At 41.5% G+C, this 19,674-nt stretch overlaps 1 protein-coding gene across 1 annotated transcript in view; it reads right to left on the minus strand.

The window, feature by feature from the left end:
* Window positions 1-4,999, minus strand: part of CTTNBP2 (cortactin binding protein 2) — a 165,822-nt gene extending 160,823 nt beyond the window's left edge. Inside the window, exon 1 of the mRNA XM_066262172.1 lies at window positions 4,869-4,999. Within this exon, the coding sequence (XP_066118269.1) occupies window positions 4,869-4,949 (81 nt within the window). The 5' untranslated portion in view covers window positions 4,950-4,999. The remainder of the gene's footprint in view (window positions 1-4,868) is intronic.
* Between the last annotated feature and the right edge of the window lie 14,675 nt (window positions 5,000-19,674).

The following is a 19,674-nucleotide window of genomic DNA, read 5'->3' on the forward strand; positions in this document are numbered from 1 at the left end:
GCGGTACAAGGGAGGACATTGCTCTCTCCTTGCTAGGCACATTCAAAGTGAATTCTAGACCCATATTTATCTGGGTATCTGTGGATGATTCCAAAGCCTTGCCCAATCTCCTTCTTCCTGCCCAATCTTTTCTTTTATTCCCTTTAACAAACTTTCCTGTATTTCCATCCTGACACCCTGGGGACAGTTTGGCCTTGATTCTATAACAGCGAAAATTCAGGATGTGCAGGATGCAGTTACCAGCAGTGTTTTGAAGAGGAAAACATCTAAAAGGAAAACTAATTATGTTGGATATTAAACTAATTTTTTTAAGCCTGTAAAGTATGTGAACTGTATTGGAAAAGGCAGCTCAGAAAGACCACACACAAATGAAAATCAAAAAGGAATCAGGGTCATCCTTCTGAAACAGGACCTGTGATATCTACAATGTTAATTATTTCAAATCACAGGCTAAGCGCTTCATTGCAATCTGGTAACACACAGAGTAAATTTTCCAATTAGCCAATCAGTATAAAGTATTATACAGTTTCTTAGTGAGAATTCATTTTCTTCTTTCAGTAAATATTGGTAAAACACCTACCATCTTCCTGACACTGTGCTAAGCTACTTTTGCTTTCCTTTAAAAACAAAGCCCACACAGCTCTTCTTGAGGGAGGGAGCTGTTTTTCCCCAGCCAGACTTATTCTCCATATGATAAACGGCTAAGTTCTAAGTCTGTGAAACATTTTCTGACCTCATAAAGTTACCTGAGACACAAGAGAATAGAACTCTCTACAAGCTAGGTTAGGCCTAGATTCAACTACAGAGAGTATAAATGCTTTTCTCTAAATACAATTGTTCCTGTGAAGAATATAATAATAACAATGATTCTGACAATAATAAACTCTAAACAACAGGTACAAACAGAAATATACAACCTATTACATAAGAAGAAAAAAAAAGTAGACTAAAAAACATCACACCAAAGCAGTTATATTCTCATTTTAGGGGAATATTTAAGTCTACTTCCTCAACCTCTGGGCTATTTTAATAAAACACATAACTGATACTGAAATTGAAACATCCATGCTAATCTTTGAAAACTCTTCACATGTGGCCCAGGTGACCTCTCAGAGAATCCTAGAGGAAATCCCAGCCACACTTGGATACAGCATCCCGTGGTCTCTCTGTCCAAATCTTCCTTATATCCCAAGGCCGAGCTCAAATGCCATCCTGCTGTGGAATGTTTCCAGATCTTTCCACTAGTACTCCTCTCCATCATTCTTCCTACCCAGATTCCTAATGCAAATTACTGTGCCTCTCATGACACCATCATCTCTGTTTTGACTCCTTGGTCTATGCCAGATTATATCCCTGCAGTGGGTTACTTTAGGACAGCAAAGACGTTATACATGATGGCTTCATCTCAGGAAGTGTTCAGTAATGTGTGTTAAATCTAGATTATTTTCTACTTAAAAATCATGCTGTGAAATTTTCAATATTCTAGAGCTGCCATTTAACTATAATTGAGTTTGTTTTAAAGAAAGCTTAGTGGCCTTGGCTGGTGGGCTCAGTGGTAGAGTGTGGACCCAGCTATGGAAGTCCCGGGTTCGATTCCTGGTCACCGCACACAGGAGAAGTGACCATCTGCTTCTCCTCTCCTTTCTTTCCCCCTTCTCTCTCTCTCTTTTCTCCTCCTGCAACCATGGCTCAACTGATTTAAGCATGTTGGCCTCAGGTGCTGAGGATGGCTCCATGAAGCTTCCTCTCAGGTGCTAAAAATAGCTCTAGTATGAGCATGGGCCCCAGATGGGAAGAGCATTGGTCCCAGATGGGGGTTGCTGGGTAAATTCCGGTTGGGGCACCTGAGGGAGTCTGTTTCTTTATCTCCCCTCCTCTCACTTAAATAAATAATACAATACAATAAGAAAGCTTAGCAAAATTGGCTAAGCAGTTTCCTTTTATTGCATGTATATTCAATACTGTGTTTAGAACCAAAAATTTCAAGGTGCTGGCTGTTTATTTAACATCAGTGTCATACATTTTAAACAAAATCATTGTTGAAGTTTTTTCTTGTCATTATCACCATGACAACAAAATTTGTATCTACTTTTTGCAAAGTAGCTACTCCAGAAAAGCCTAGAATTACAAGAATGTTGGTCAGCTTCCTAAAGACAGCTCTAAAATGATCTCCCCTTTCCTTACACTCTTAAATTCTCTGGTGACAATAAAAAGCAGAAAGATTTCTCTTTTACATATTGCCTTATCCATTAGGAGATATTTTCAGAATAGAAATAGCAATATAGCTATAAAAGTCATCATATTTGGCTAAGGTGCTGAAAATAACCCAGGTCTCTCGGCATGGTTTGCAATAATAAAACAACAACAACAAAAACTATTATTATGATCCTATTGAATAATCTGTTACAAAGCTTTCCACTTGAGATGATTTCAGGATTTAAACAGCTAAGAACAAAGATAGCAAACTAAATTTAAAACACTCCACTGAAAATCATCTTAAGCTGGAAACTATAAATTAAACTTGTCTCTAAGCAACAATCTAAATAGTCAAAACTCAGTGAAAACACTTACTTTCAAAAATAGCCTACTGCTTTGGAGTCTCCACTGGCTCCTACTGTCAAGTATACATACAAAAATCCACTGTGTATAAGCTGCAATAAATTTGAAGCGAAATAAATCTCTAAAATACAAAAAAAAAATACTTAAAAAATGTCAGTCCTCAGTTGCCACAAACCCAAAATGAATAAAAAATGTTTTTGATTTTTAATCATTAAATAAGAAACAATTATAATGAACAATATCATTCCTCAGCCTAGATTCTAACTTAAAAATCAGTCTACAGGACAAGGGGCTGATAAGCCTTAAGTGAAAAATAAAATACCCACTTTACTTCACAGAAAGTGTCATCAAAATTTTACTATAAAGTCAAGTTATTTAAAAATATAAAAAAAATTCTATTAGATTATTAGATTAAGAATCCTTACTGCATCTCCTCAGAACCCTCAAGAATTCTATGGAAGTAAAAAAGGACTTTGATTTTCACAGATATCCCAAGGCTATTCCCATAAACCAGGGTGAAATAATCAACTCCCCACCCATACACAGTATGAAAATCAGACCCCTGGATATTTTCAACATCAGAAAGGGAACACTGACCTTGTTAACACAAAAACCTGCCTGGCCTCCAAGGCTGTGTTTACAATCTAACCAAATAAAACTATAGATGAGCTACAGACCATAAATCAGATGTTTTTGTTTGGTTTAATTGTCAAGTGATTAAAGCACCGAGGGTAGCAGAAAGAAGCAGCCTGCTCTAAGTAGATTAAACAAACAAATCCAACCTTCCTTGGGAAACAAGAAACACACAATCACACTTAACACACAAACACACACTCACACCCCTTTTCCTCTCACTCCCTCAGCTTACCATCTCCTGGGGACGAAGGTACCCAAAAGTTACAACTTCCCAGAAAGGCTTGTTTTAACAAGCAGGCTTCCTTAATGTACTTTTGCAGAGAGGAACTGACTCGACGCATCAAGAGCAGGCAGGTTTCCTTTGAAATCTTAAGAAAGTTCGCATTTTCCAGCTCCTAGTCCCCCGCCCCCCACACACAAAAAAATTTCCTTGAAGTTTCAAATCAAAACTTGCCAGTGTCACAAGTGGAAATGAGCAGCCCTGCTCCGCGGCGCTTCCCTCTCTCCCTCTCCGTTCCTCTCCTGCTTTCCAGGTTGGCCCCTCTCAAACCCGAGTAGCTTCGTCCACATCTGTCCTCTCCCTCTCGGAAGCCTAACCTCCAGGCTGGGAGGAAGTTAAAGCAGCCCCGACTGTTCACACCTGGCCCTACCCTCTGCTGCTCGTGCTCCGACCACGCTCAGGTCACGGGAAGAACTGCGGGGCGTCCGGGCTCCTCTCACTCCATCCCACCGGACCTCCGGCGGGTGGGATCGCGCCGCGGGTGGGTGGCGCCCCCCAAAGCTGCCTTTCTTTGCAGATCCTCGCAGCTGCGGCGAAGCGCCTTCCCAAGCCCGCAGAACGCTGCTTTCCCAGAAAATGGGGGTGCAGCCCTCCCTAAAGGTAGGGCTGGGAACCGCCACTGAGACTGGGTACGCGGACACTCAGGAGGAGCAGGGGGGACCAGCGATGAGTGGAAGCTCACTCGGTTACTAGTCCCCAAAGAAGAACACTGTTGATACCAGGTGCTGAACCTCCACCTCTGGCGGTCACCTTCTCAGGATGAACGAGGACCCTCCCCCAACCACCACCAAGTGATGGGGCAGGCGGACCGCGAGGACCACAGCGCGGGCGCCCAGCAGCAGCCGTGCCCACAGCTGGGCACCGGGCCTCCCCCAGGGGGCCTCCGCGCACACGCACACACACACACACACAATGGGCATCCCGCACCTGCACGGTGATGACCCGCCCCTCCCCTGCTGCTTCCCTGGGTCCGCTGAGAGGTGCCAGGCACCCCCGAGACACGCGCCCACAGCCACGCGAGCAGCGAGAGGAGAACAATGGGGGGTGTCAAGTTCGCCAGGAAACACACCCCAATCCTCACCCCGGGCAAAGCCACCGCAGAGAGGGAGTGGGCGAAGGGGTCGCACCGGACGCACGAAGGAAGCCCCAGAACCAAGGGACGGGGCTGTATCCCGGAGGGCTGGGAAAGAACAGAGGGGTCCCCAGCCCGGGCGGCCGCCTCGCTCCACAGACCCGGCCTCTGGCCAGGAGGACACCCCGGGGAGAGGACACCTCGGGGAAGAGGCACCCCGGGGAGCCCGGGCAGAAGGAGCGTCCGCGTCGCAAGCCGGTTCCAGCGGGCCCCTAGCCCGCGCCCGCACTCTGCCCGCGCCCGCCCCGGGACCTCGGTTACCGCCGCCTCCGCCGTGGCCCCCGCCGCGTCCTGCGGGGCGCGAGAGAAGTCGGGCTGGCAGCTCGCGCCGTCCGTCGCCATCTTCCTGCTCTAGTGGGTCCAAATGCGAGCTCGGCGCGGCGGCTCCAGGTTCAGCCCTCTCGGCGCGGGCGGCGCTTAACCGCTGCGGTCCGGGGTGCGGGCTCTCCCGGCCCAGCCGCGCCAACGCGCTCCCTCCGCCCCTCGCCGCCGCCCCCTCCGCCTTAACCAGCTGAGCGCCGGAGCGCCGCGGTAGCGCCCGCCCGCCCCGGCACCGCGCCCCGCGCCGCTGCGGGCAGCCAGCGCACTGGTCCCCGGAGGCGCCAGAAGGGGGCACATGCCCAGGCCCTGCTGTGGTCCTGCACGCAGGTGGGGAGTCACGGCCCTCGGGTGCGGGGAAGGAAAGAGCTCAAGAGGCGATTCGCCCAGCACCGTCCCCACCAAACGGCGGTGAACAGCCGACGTGATGGGAATGTCAGGCCGCCTGGTCAGAATTCTCTGTAAGATCAGGAAAACTCTTCACTTCAGCCCCCTCTATCCCAGCGCTAAGAATCATATAAGACACGCTTTTCTAAGTTTTGGGGTGTTTGGTTTTTTTGGGTTTTTTTTGTCTGTTTCTTGCAAGACTACCTACCACCAGGCTGTTTACCTTCTCGTGGTATCTATCTGGCTTCGTTTTACTATTTGTTGCCTCTTCTCTAAAAACCATCAACTGCTGAATCCAAGTGTGTTCCACTACGCTTTATGTCTTTGCACCTAGCCCCTTGTCCCACAGCTTTCTCTACAATCTCTTTCTCCAGAAAGGGTCCCCTTGGATCCTAAGTCTGAGATATTTTCTGAAGGGCTAACCAAGAAATGTCAAGTGTCATTGCTTGAAAAGGGAGGTTGCTGCTTTTAAGATGATTTAAAAGAATTACCTTGATGCAGTAGGTACACGCACACCCCAAAAACTTCCTAAAAATTGATATGAGAATCATAGATCTTAAAAGATATTTCATGAGATTAAAGAGTTAGGCCCAATTTCTCAATTTTCCCTTTTGACATCTGAATCAGTTTCTACCCTTCCTGCCAATTCTCAGGATATGAAAATCTATCACCTTATCAAGACCATATGGTAGAGACCTTCCCAAATCACCAGATCGCAAAAATGTGTTGAAAGCACAAAATCAAATGGAAGCATTCAAGCTGTGTCTCAAAGAAGTAAAATCAAAGCACAGCCAGACCCGGGACTTGAAATTCTGGAAGATGAATGCCTGGAATGCTCCATCCAGGGGTTACAGATCAAAGCTCATTTTTTTAAAAATGGCCATCTCCTATTGAAAGGTTTTGGCACTTTAATTGTTTCACTTCCCAAATTGGATCTAAATATGACAGACCAGGCAGAACATCTTTTCTGCAAAGGCTCTGAAAAGGTTGATTAATAAATTGTAAAAAGTTCCCTCCCAGAAGAAGTCTACATCAAGAAGGAACTTTTACCTGAATCCCTGGGGTTCAGGGTCATAGGTTTAGAAACACCTCAGGGCTATCCTAGAAGCAGAGGTGCTAGGTGATTTATCTTCTTTGACTTTATAGCTACTCCCTCTCTCAGCCTTGTGGTTTTTATCCCTGCTTGTTGTACCAGTTTCTTTTATGAAACATTTTCTCTGAAATTGCTCAATATTGGAACAACTAGATTCCTTATAAGATGAAAGAAATGCATTTGACAGTTACACATAGATGCTGAATTGATAGTAAAAATTTAAAGTTGGAGCCAAAAGTGTTCCTTGTTATTTTTCAAAATGCATAATTCATGCATCATAAGACAGTGAATTTTCTTGATACTGATGTTGAATTGTAGCCCAATAAATTAACTGACACACTTCTGGAGGGAAAACAATAAACTTCACTTGAGGTTAAGAGCTATAAATTTGACATGACAATATTTCTGGAAAGCAAATCCCAATGATTTTTATGAAGCTCAATTCTTAAAAAAAAAATCATTCTTGGGAAAAAAATAGCTCTGTTAGCCTAAATACAATGAATGCAGAATTCCTACACAAAGGATTCAATTAATCCTTGAGAGTTTTCTTACCACTCACCTTACTTATTTATTTATTTTTATATAAAATGAAAAATAAACAGGGGGAAGAATAATCATAGGACAGTACATTTTAAACTGCCAAACCCAGGACCTCGGAAGAAAAATAAATAGTATTTTGTGTCTACCTTAAAGCTGCCGTTGCCACAGCCCAGGATTGGAGGGACAGGGTTACACCTTCTGTGCTGTACCCCACCCTACAGCACAGAAGTTGGCACACGAGGAGTTAACTCTAAGGAGAGGACACTTGCAGGTGTCAGTTCTCCCCTGACAATTAGCCTGCTGCTGTTGAGACTGAGGTCGCAAATTAACTCTTTCTGAAAGACTTTCTTTTCACAAAGGCAGGATCTATTAGAGTCAAGGCAAATAAGATCTGAAAGGGCAGTGACTAGATGGTTCTCAAAATGAAATCTTTGAAAACTTCATGAAACACCTTCCAAAACAGAAAAGAAAAAAGAAGAAAAAAAAAGACATCCTAGGGCCAGAATGAAAGTTTCTGAAAGGCAGGAGAAGAAAAAATAAAAGTAGGAGCAGGAAAAAGAGAAATCTCTGTAACAAAAATGAAAAATGATGTTTAATCAGTAAATTACGTTCAGCATTAAAATGTATAGACTGCAAACAGAGATAACTAGTCACATTGTTTTCTCCTTTGAACTAATGAAGTGGTTTACTTGACATGAATTCAGACAAGGAATTTTCTGACCACTGTTTTGCTGAGCCACACAGCACACTCTGCAAGATTCTCTTTTAAGACCAATGAAATGGGTTGCTGCAGCCAGGAATGCAGACTGCTGGGGGGTGGGGGGGGGTGCACAAGTGGTTTTCTGATTAAACCATGGCCTTGCCTGCTTCCGCCACATTCTCCAATCCTAACCCCAAACCCAGGGAGCTATACATAATGATGCAGTAGGCTGCTTCTTCCCATGGGAATAGATAACGGAACATACATCTATCCTAAAACAGCTTCCCCTATGGAATAAGAGAATTCTTCATTTCAGTCAAATAACAACATTTATGTTAACTCCGAGGAGCAAGCCATATGTTATCATGTCTTAGTAATGCCAAATGACAAAATTATGAAGTAGCAAATCATTTCAGACTGTATCCACAGGCTGTAGTTATACAATTTAAATATTCCAGACCACATTTATCCCTGTCTACACCACTGCGACCAATTTAAGAAGCCCCAAATCTTGACACAGGGAACTCTAACGAAGCACAGATGAGCTTGAGGGCCCTGGACCTATCACATGTTGTTTGAAGCCAAGACATTGCCAGAAACGAGTTTTCATATGACCTAACTACATTCCCTCACAGTCAACTTGTCATTATCTGCATGTGCTTAGGCTCTTTGTGGATTTTCCTCAGTAAATTTAGACCTAATTTAGTTAGCCACTCTTGTCAACAATCTATGGTTTGGAAGGCCTCCTCCACCAACTGTAGTCGGTTTGTGCCAAGGGAATGGGAACTAATTTTACCTAAGCTAAAGCAAAAACATAATTAGGAAATTAAATCTGCTAGGTAGGAAGTAAGCCAAAATGTAGCATAAATATATCATTATAATCATTCCCAGACCCTTTTAACACCACCCTAGCTAAGAAATGCATTTGGTCGTTCAATGCTATAGTGATGTCCAAATATAAGATTTTATTGAAGCATTAAAATACCGTGATAACATTATTTTCCAGTCACTCTAAGAACAGAAACTTGGACTAATGCAGACCAATAAAGCAGTGTTGGTTCTGCTCTATTAAATGGTTTTTAAAACTATTACTTGCTGGTTTGGATTCTTATCTGCAGAAGTCATTTATGAAAGCAAGTTTTAATCCAGAAGGATGTTTCAGTGAAAAACCATTATGGAAACCAATTTGAGGAAAGGAATCTGGCTCACTGCTGCCCCTCATCCACCTGAATTGGAAATGGATCTGAATATTTCCGTCTATTCAGCCTCTTTAGCAACCCCACAAGCCTGCAGTGTGTAGTTACTAGGCAACCACTAGTGCAGGGGTGTTTATGCCATTAGGCATTAATTATAGCACGCTTTATTTTTCTTAGAAAGTTTAAAAACTATATAAGTAGGTTGTGAGGTCAGACCCTTCTTTCCTTTGATCAAGGGTAGAGGTAGCTATGAAACCAAAACTGAGGGTTTCTTTTCACTATGGGTGTGTATTGTTCAGTTCAAAAGGAGACATAGTGTTTGAAGCATTAATAAGGAAACTAAAGATTATGCCCTTCAATTTTCATAAATATGCAGGTGACATATATGATTGATTCAGTGATGATTAACTTATGATACAAAAAACAAGAGAAAAGCCATAAATGTATAGCTCTCCTATGTAAAACTGTGAAATAAACCAATATATCAACATTTCCTAGACAATCCTAATCATTAGCCATATATCAAGTTAATGTAGTTTTAATTATCTCTGGAATTATTGAGACATAAACTCCACCTTACACTTGCCAAAAGCTCACTTGATAATCATAGTTGTTTTGTCCACCGAGATATTTTTGATTGATTCAAATCAGTTTGGCTTACTTAAAATCACCTGGAAGTGTAATGTCATTACCTGCAAACAAATAATATGAATATGTATAGCAGATGTCACTCAATTAATCAACAAATAAAAAAATTTAATTCAGACTGTTTATAAAACAATGTCACAGCTAGACTTGAAGGCTTGATTATATTTGTGATTGAAGAACTGAAAAGGAGAAAGGCATTGGTGGTGTTATTTTCCTTCTAGGAAGGGTGCAGTCATTTGAAAAATTATGAAGAAAATAATTCTGACAAATCAGCACTAAGGTTTAATGGACTAGAATGTTTTGTCCTGGCAATTAAAGAACCATTTAACCATTGAAGTAGTTTTATGCTAGTAATACAATAAAATACAATACATACTGGCCATTACTGTCAGAGTCGCATCCCTTTACCATTAAATCATCACTTAATGATCAGGATTTATCACTTTCAGCATTAACATCTTCTTTGCTAAGATCAATTCAGTTCAGATATATTGTACCACTATTCTTTCCTCCCTTCAGTATATGTAAAGGACATCACTTTGTCAGTTTTCAGTCTTCCCCTCCTGGCCATTGGTCATACAAAAGGAATAATGCCTTCTGGATCGCACACGTTTGGTTGATATCTTCTGCTTGGATAGCCCTCCACCTCCACCCAATGTGGCCATAGGTACCCATTGGAATGGTGGTAGGAACCCCGTTCTCAGAATTTAAAATTGCAAGTGGTGATTGGGGAAGAGTTGAACTGAGTCTGCTCAAGACCTCCTGAGCTTGAGCAATGGGTAAAGTCACCCCGTATGTCATACCATATTGTATGGTTCTATTTCCTGTAAAAAATCATGTTTAGAGATATAAAAACAAACAAAAACAAAATCATAGAGTGAATGATATCATATGTGAATGATAAAACAATAACCCTTCTAAAAAGGAAATATTTTCATGACCCTCTATAGCAGGGCATAAATTCTCATTTAAAATGCAGTCAAACTTATTGATCTTTTTCTTGTATCATGTTTGTGTCCTGTTTATAAAATATTTCCTTAACTCCTTACTTTCCTAGGTGCTATTTCCTGTTGAAATCTCATCCTGCACATGCTTGGCTTAAAATTCAGCCTAAAATTTGAGAGTTTTTGGACCCTTTCCTTAAATTTCTTTTTCTCTGTCACTTTGTCCTTCAATTTCCAGACACTTTAGTAACCCTCAAATCCTGATCTTTATCTCTTTAGCTCAGTAAACTCCTCTTTATTCCCCAACTGTCCCCACCTCCATCCTAGCCCTTCTCTTCAAAGTCATAGCTCCCCAAGTCTTACCTGCATTCACCGCTTGCTAATGCCTCCTAACAGTCATTTAGTATGTGTTTTACTCTTTTTGTTTCTTTTAGTAGGAGAGTTGGCCCAGTATAACTAGAATTGAAAACCACATGTGCTTACTTTTAGAGAGATTGTTTATAACTATGGAGACCTTCTAATATTCCCTTGTCTAACTGGATTGTATCCAGGACTGTACTGTTTGTTTTTTCAGAGTGGGGATGGGGGTAAACCCGCCTAGACACTCCAGTTGCCACTGACTAACAAAATCCAGGCCCTGGCCTGCTAACTCATCTATAGTTCGACATGAAAAACCATGTTGGCAATAAGGGATGACATTGCAACAATGGACTATAATGCCATGATGGATAAACAGTTATCAGTCTTTAAATTGTAGCAATAATTCTCTTATTTCTAGGGACTGGCATGCCTGTGTAGTTTTCAGAAAATGAGAGAAAAGTTAGAGATTGAAAGCAGAGGAGAGGAAATAGTGTGAAGGTGCCCTTGGGTGTCTCTCGGTGAAGAGATTGATGATTAAATGTATGTCCTTCAAAGAGCAAAGGTATCTCAAATGGGAAAATTCTAGCACATTCTGGAAACTTCAGGCAGATTTTTGTGGGCTTCAAGGTCAAATGAAGGTTGGTAGGTCCACAAGAATATTAATTCCAAGCAAATCAGCAATACCTAACACATGACAATAAATAATTAACCAACTTAATTCAATGAAACTGGTGGGTGGATAGTAGGAAAGAAGGATGAGTAAATGGATGAAGGAAATATTACTATTTACTTTTTTATCATTGGCCTATTTGGCATTTCTAGTGAAACTGATGGATTTCTTTTCAGAAAAAAAAAATGTAAATGCATAAAACAAAGTAGAAGATCATAATGAAAATGAGTTATATTCAAATCCAGTGATCAAAATTCTGCACATGAAAAACAAATTTCCGATGTAGTGATAAATGTGCTTTTTTATTATCACAATAAGTAACATGATATAATGGCGGGCCCATCATTGGTGCAATCTTGAGGTTTCTATGATTGTAAATCATATTTTGAGAGCTCTACAACAATTATATTAAGAGTTTAAAACATCTGTGATTTCTATTGTGAAAAAGTCACAGGTACTCTCAGGTCTATTGTGGTCTGTTGCCTAAATTCCTAATTGAAGTAAATTCTAACTGCTGAAGGTTAGTGAACCTGAAAATGTAATTTATTTATTTTTTTATTGCCATGGAGTTGCTATGGAATTCTACCCATGAACTCCATTGTTTAAGAACCTTATGCTATAGATATTAAAGAGAGTTCATACTTTTTAAGTTGAACATTTCTGACATTTAGTGATATATAAAAATTATGTATATGTGATATATATTTATATAAAATATATATATATATATAGAAAAATATATTTTTATTTTGGGGGAGGAGATTAAAATCTAAATGTTACTGACAAAGTAGGGTATGCTGAGGGGAGAGATGAAGAATTCTGAAATGCCACAGCTCCTTCACCCACAAACACAAAACCTCAGGTCCCGCACTGTAGAGTAATGGCTGAGTGCAGGGTTATATGATTCAGATCCTATTTCTAGCTGGGTGACCTTGGGCAAGTGCTTCTCTCAGTTATCACTTAAGTGCCATTATAATGGCTCTTGCTTCTACAGGGCTGTTGAGAGGATTAAATCAGTTAATTCATTTAAACACTTAGAACAGTGTCTGGCCCCAGTAAAGTTTCAACTCTTTACTATTTTTGTGCTCTGTACATACTTACTAAAAAATGAACAGTTGCCCTAGTATGCATGGAATTGCAGAAGTAATTTATTAAATTTAAACTAATTCTACAATTACACAACTGTCTTAACAAAACCCTTTGTATAAACTTTTTGTTTTAAACAAAATATTCCGGCCTGACCTGTGGTGGTGCAGTGGATAAAGCGTTGACCTGGAAATGCTGAGGTCGCCGGTTTGAAACCCTGGGCTTGCCTGGTCAAGGCACATATGGGAGTTGATGCTTCCAGCTCCTCCCCTCTGTCTTTCTCTCTCTTTGTCTCTCTATCTCCCTCTATCTCTCCTCTCTAAAATGAATAAATAAAAAATAAAAAAAATTTAAAAAAAAAAAAAATAAAAAATAAACAAAATATTCCAAGACTTTAGAGTAAGTAGTAAAAACTATCTGTAAGTGTTTGCAAAAGTCGCAAAAAGAAGTGTGGGATAGGTCATAGAAGTTTGTCTCAGTCAAATGGATTTTTGCTACATTTAGGGCATGTCTCTTTTTTATCACATGAGGAGAAAAATTTTCATCAAATAGTACATAGTATTTGTTCAAAAATATAACTAGGGGTTATGTAGAGCTAGGATCCCAAACTCTAATCCGGTCCAGCCCATTAGATCCAAGTCTAACCTCATTCAAACCAATAGGCTAAATCATGAAAGCAGACATGTTTTGATGGACTTATATGATGACTTCTTTTTTTATAAAGAGGAATAGTAAATTATCAACATTTAAAAAGTGAGGAATTTCATATAAAATTTCATTTTTCCAACCTCTCAAAAATTAGGAGAATGATAGCACTGAGCTCATGCTGAGTCCCTTTGAGACTGAGGCATGCCCTCTCACCACCTGGAGTTTCCATCTGCCCTGTTTTATTTTATTTCACGTTAGTGCTTCCCATTATACACAGTGGTGGGATTCAGCCAGTTTGCACTGGTTTGGCAGAATCGATACTTAATTTTTTGTTGAGTTTGGCAAACTGGTTGTGAAAATGGCACTTGTGATCAGGGTTCTCCCTAAGGTGGGCACCCGGGCAGCTGCCCAATGTGGAAATCACAAATTTACATTCCTTACTCTTTTTTAATGTTCATCTGCGCAACAGCATATTCTAAGCGCCCGTAGTAATAGTCATTCATCCACAGGTGAAAATAATTGCAAGGGAGGATGCCAATCAAGAAGCAATATGAAAATAGCTTAAAGAACAGTTTTATTGTTTTTGTTTTTAACACTTTCATTAATTTTTAAAACTCTTATAACATAACCTACCTTTGTGTACCTCTTTTATTGTTCTTATTTAAGTATTAAATGCATGAAATAATAAACTACCTTTCATCTAAGCAGGCGGTGGCACAGTGAATAGAGCATTGGACTAGGACGCGGAGGACCCAGGTTAGAAACCCGGAGGTCACAGGCTTGAGCACGGGCTCACCAGCTTGAGTGTGAGGTCACTGGCTTGAGCATAGGATCAGGGACATGAACCCCTGGTCGCTGGCTTGAGCCCAAGGTTGTTGGCTTGAAGCCCAAGGTTGCTGACTGGAGCAAGGGGTCACTCACTCTGCTGTAGCCACCACTACCACCCCCCTGCCTGGTCAAGACACATATGAGAAAGCAATCAATGAACAACCAAGGAGCTGCAACAAAGAATTGATGCTTCTCATCTCTCCCCCCTCCTGTCTGTCCCTATCTGTCCCTCTCTCTGACACTCTCCCTGTCTCTGTCAGAAATAAATAAATAAATAAATAAATAAATAAATAAACAAACTACCTTATTGTATACCACTTTTTATACTTAAAATGGTCATTAGGGCAGAGAACTGGTTGTTAAATTATTTGAATCCCACCCCTGCTTATACATTACTTGCTTGTCTTCTATAGGGTTTTAATTTATAATCCCTAGTGCAAAACGTTGTAGTTTATGTGATTACTAAGAATTAATACATCTTACTCATTTCAATAAAAAAGGTAGAAGAAACTGGAACTTAAAAACATGTTGAAATCCTGGCAATGCCAGTTCCTTGCCATTTACCATCAAAATGCATGCTAACAACTCACAGATCCTCTGGGAAAGGTTGATACATGTATCTGTTACAAACGGACTTGTTTCCCCTCAAAATTCATGTGTTGAAGTGACTGTATGTGGAGATAGAAAGTTTACAGAGGTTTCTATGGTACAGTGAGGTCTTTGAGAGGAACCCTAATCCAATGACTGGTGTCCTTATAAAAAAGATTCGATCGCAGCTACACCAGAGGGAAGCCCATCCACAAGAGGAGAATATGGCCATAGATAATCAAAGCGGAGAGGCCTCAGAAGAAACAAACCTGCCAACATTTTGATTTTCTAACCTCCAAAACAGAAAATAAATTTCTGTTGTTTGAGCCAGCCAGGCAGTGGTACCTTGCTATGGCAGCCCTAGCTCACTAATGAAGCATCTGTTCTGAAAGAGCTCACACTTTCTCTGTGTGCCCACAAAGGGTGTGTATATCAACCAGCCGGGATAGGAAGAGGACAGATCTGAGGCAGTGGGTGCCTGGTGTTTCTCAGTACAAGGGTTTGTTATGTGTAGGCTCAGAGTTTCCTCTTCTTCTTCTTCTTCTTTTTTTTTTTCCCAAGTGAGAAGAGGGGAGATAGAAAGACAGACTCCTGCATGTGCCCCAACTGGGATCCACCCAGAAACCTCTGTCTGGGGCCGATGCTCTGCCCATCTGGGCCATGCTCCTAACTGAGCTATTTTTAGTGCCTGAGGTGGAGGCTCCATGGGGCCATCCTCAGTGCCCACAGCTGATGCACTGGAACCAATAGAGCCCTGGCTGCGGAAGGGGGGAGAGAGAAAGAGAGAAGGGAGGGAGGAGGGCAGAGAAGCAGATGGTCGCTTCTCCTGTGTGCCCTGACTGGAAACAAACCCTGGACATCCAGATGCTGGGCTGACGCTCTACCACTGAGCCAACTAACTGGTCAAGGCCATCAGAGTTTGTCACAAGCAACCTGTCCTTACTAATAGGCACACTGAACTTCACTCATTTCTACATCATCTCATCACTTGATTGAGATTATCCTTTAATGAGTTTGAGAAAAACAAGATTTACAGCCAGCCCATTATGAACTGCATAGAGCTTGTCACATGTCTTGATGCTGCAGCGCATTCCCCATGCAAACCGTCGATGTACCAGGACTCAGCACCACCCCCATCACACAACTCCAAGGGCTTCCACCTGTCTAGGGGTCTAGATAAATGGCAGCCCTATCCATGCTCCATAAGATGCCAGAGGCTGAATTACATTAGAAAACACTGGATGTACTTTCAAATGTAAGGATTTGGTAATAGGAGCCTTTTTAGACTTGAAGCAAGTGATGGCTCTTCAGCGAATCTCTTTTCATCTCTATAAAATGGGAATGATCATGTCAGTACTTTCTTCACAGGGTTGTTGTGAGGATTAAATAAGATTTACATGCATAAGTGCCTCGAGTGCTGAAAGCAGCTATACAGGGAATGTTAATGACCTAGAGATACCTTCCAGCCCTCAGATTCAAGGATTCTTTCAGCTGGACATCTGTAGCCTCATCATTAAGAAACACAGCAGCCCTTGGTTAGGTCCGTCTGTGGTGGCACTTCTGTCTTAAATGCACACATATTCTGAACTCTTCATTAAGGAAATGCCTCTGGGCTTAAAGCATGGAAGGTGTTTCTTATTCCCTCATTACCACATTTTTTTATGTAAGTCAAATTTCCCATCAGAATACATCAAGATACCATGGTGACAATTGCTATAGAAATGCTAGATTTAGAAAGCAATGAGGTGATTTCAGTTGTTTCCTGCTACCCGTGTTCAACAGCCTAAACCACTTTTCAACCAGATGACTGAAAGTGACCACCTGCCCCAAATATCTTGACCACTCTCTGCTCTAGGACCTAAAACTCCCACTTCCTAAGATGTTTCAGATGTTACGCATTTTATTAAGTCCCAGCCTAACATTACCTGGAACACAGAATATTAACAGAGCTGATTCTTTAAAGATCTGTATTTGTCCACTTTTAATCTAAATCACAAGTTATTAAACATTGCCTGACCAGTGGTGGCGCAGGAGATAGAGTGTTGACCTGGGATGCTGAGGACCGAGGTTCCAAACTCCAATGTCACTGTCTCCAGCGCAGGCTCACCTGGCTTGAGCACAGACTCTCCAGCTTGAGCGTGGGATCATCAACATGACCTCATGGTCACTAGTTTGAGCCTTGAGCCCAAAGGTTGCTGGTGTGAGCAAGGGGTCACTGGCTCAGCTTGAGACCCTCAGTCAAGGCACATTTAAGAAGCAATCAGCCTGACCAGGTGGTGGTACAGAGTATAGAGTGTCAGACTGTGACACAGAGGACCCAGGTTCAAAATCCTGAGGTCACCGGCTTGAGCAGGGGCTCACCAGCTTGACAATGGGGCTGTTGGCTTGAGTGTGGGATCATAGATATGACCCATGGTCACTGGCTTGAGCCCAAGGTTGCTGGCATGAGCCCAAGGTTGCTGGCTTGAGCAAAAGGTGACTCATTCTGCTGTAGCCCCCCAGTCAAGGCACATATGAGAAAGCATTCAATGAACAATTAAGGTGCCGCAACAAAGAATTGATGCTTCTCATCTCTATCCCTTCCTGTCTGTCTGTCCCTATCTGTCCCTCTATCTGTCTCTGTCTCTGTCTCTGTTATACATACAAAAAAAGAAACAATCAGTGAACAACTAAAATGACACAACTAGGAGCTTCTCCTATCTCACCCTTCCATTCTCTTTTTCTAAAAATTATATAAATAAATAAATAAAATCACAAGTTATTAAATCAAATCATAGCAAGGTATATAGGATACGTGGATAACGGTGAGCAGGTATGTAAGATAATAGCAAATGTTATTATCTTACATTAAAGAGGCTCGAGCCATTAGAAACTCACAGTCTCTGTCTAACTAAAGTTGAAAATCCCCTGAACTGAGCCAAGAAGTGAAATCTAGTAATATCAGAGCTTCTAATTTTTCAAGAGAAGGAAGAAATCAAAAGTTTATTTGAAGTTTTCCAGTTTTTAAAACATGTCTACAAGTCAGGTCTGACCATGGCTGCCAGTGTTCTGACTCATCGATGCCCTGACTCCACTTGTCCTCTCCCCCTGGACTTAAAGTACAGAAACAGGAAGCACATTAAAGACGTGGATTCCTAGGGGCCTCCCTCGACACCCCCATGGAAGCCCACTTGCATCCTAAGCAGTGGCATATTCAATAAGCAGCCCAGACAATGCAGCTGGAGATCTCCAACTTTGGGGGCACACCACTGAAGATAGTGGGCTACTCCAAAGCTCTTATTTATCTGGGCATCCCCTGGGTTTGGCATATTATCAAGCACAGGACATTTCAGCAGTGAAGGAATTATTCTATATCTTACGGCTGTCTCATATCCCTAGTAGATGTTTGCTAAAAGTTATATTAACTCATTTTCATCTAATTGTCTTCAAATAGCAAGTAGTCCCCCAAGATATGAGATACTGAACAAATACAGAAAATAAACTTGAACTGGGGCAGGAGGAAAGAACAAGGAAAATTCTGGAACAGGCCTTCTCTGGGGAGCCCAGGCCAGGGTGAGTGGACTTCAATATGTAATCCCTCAGCATCTAAAGGGCTTGAGGCACTGACAGATGTTTAAAGGTATTAACTGTTTTTCCACAATAGCAAAGTTTGACACCGTAGAAAATAATTAGGTCCTGAGTCTGTAGCAATTACCATTTATCATCAGGTATTTTTATTTGCCAAAAATTATCATGGTCAATAAAACAGATCTATAAATTAAGGACAGATAGTAATAGGCATCTCTCAATCAAAATCAATAAATATTAATACTGTATCTGTTATTTCAGATTTTTCTATCTTAATTTCCCTTGAAACTTATTTATATATTCCTTTAATTATCCATAGAGTGACTCACAAATTTTCAATTATTAAAAGCATCTATGCAACAATTGTTCTTGCTCCCCAGGAGAGAGGTAGTGGTGAATTTTTAATCAGTGTTGATTTGAAAGCCACATTGTGAAGAATATTTAAAAGGATTAGATTTCCCCAAATTATTTTGAGGGCAAGCATAGTAAAAATGACAAGAAGGGATAGAATATAAACAATATGCAGTTACACCAGCATTTTTCTACTAATAATAAAGACCCCATTTCCAGCCTCTTTTCTCTATGGAAACCACCTGGCTCCCTGCAGCTCCTCTCTCACTCAGGAACCGTGGCCCTGAAGCCTTCGGAGGGGAGATTCCCATCTCAGTTCCGATAGCTCTGTCCTCTCTGCTAGTAGCTACTTGGAATAAATGCGATTTTGCCTTGTGACATTATTTGATTATCTTAATATAAGTATTGGCAATTTTCTTCAGTGAAGTGCCAGGTAGTAAATATTTAGGTTTGTGGGCCCTATAGTCTCTGTGACACTGATCTCTGCCAGAAGCCATAGGTATTGAGCCAGATTTGTTCTGCAAGCCATATTTTGCTTACCCCTGTTCTAACAGAAAATTAGGTACATTTTGCATTATTTACAATTAAATCTTGTATTCCCAAATAGATTGTAAATTCCTTGCAGAACCTAAGAAAGTCTATATCTTATTTTGCAACATCTCTAAGACTTTAGCCTACAAAGTGTCAATCATTTTTTTCTTCTTCTTCTTTTCCAAGTGAGAGGAGGGGAGATAGAGTCCACATGCGTCCCAACTGGGATCCACCCAGCAACCCCAGTCTGGGGCCAATGCTCTGCCTATCTGGGGTCATGCTCATAACCGTGCTATTTTTAGCACCTGAGGCAGAGGCTCCAAGGAGCCATCCTCAGTGCCTGGGTCAATGTGCTGGAACTAATCAAGCCATGGCTGTGGGAGGGGAAGAGAGGGAGAGAGAGAGAGAGAGAGAGAGAGAGAGAGAGAGAGAGAGAGAGAGAAAGGGGAAGGGGAAGGGTGGAGAAGCAGATGGTTGCTTCTCCTATGTGCCCTTACCAGAATCAAACCTGGGACATCCACACAATAAGCCAACAGTTTACCATTGAGCCAACCGGCCAGGTCCTTAATCATTATATAGACTAAATGAATGCTTATTTGTTGACTGTTAGCT

The sequence above is a fragment of the Saccopteryx bilineata genome, chromosome 2, assembly GCF_036850765.1.
Source record: "Saccopteryx bilineata isolate mSacBil1 chromosome 2, mSacBil1_pri_phased_curated, whole genome shotgun sequence".
NCBI lineage: Eukaryota > Metazoa > Chordata > Mammalia > Chiroptera > Emballonuridae > Saccopteryx > Saccopteryx bilineata.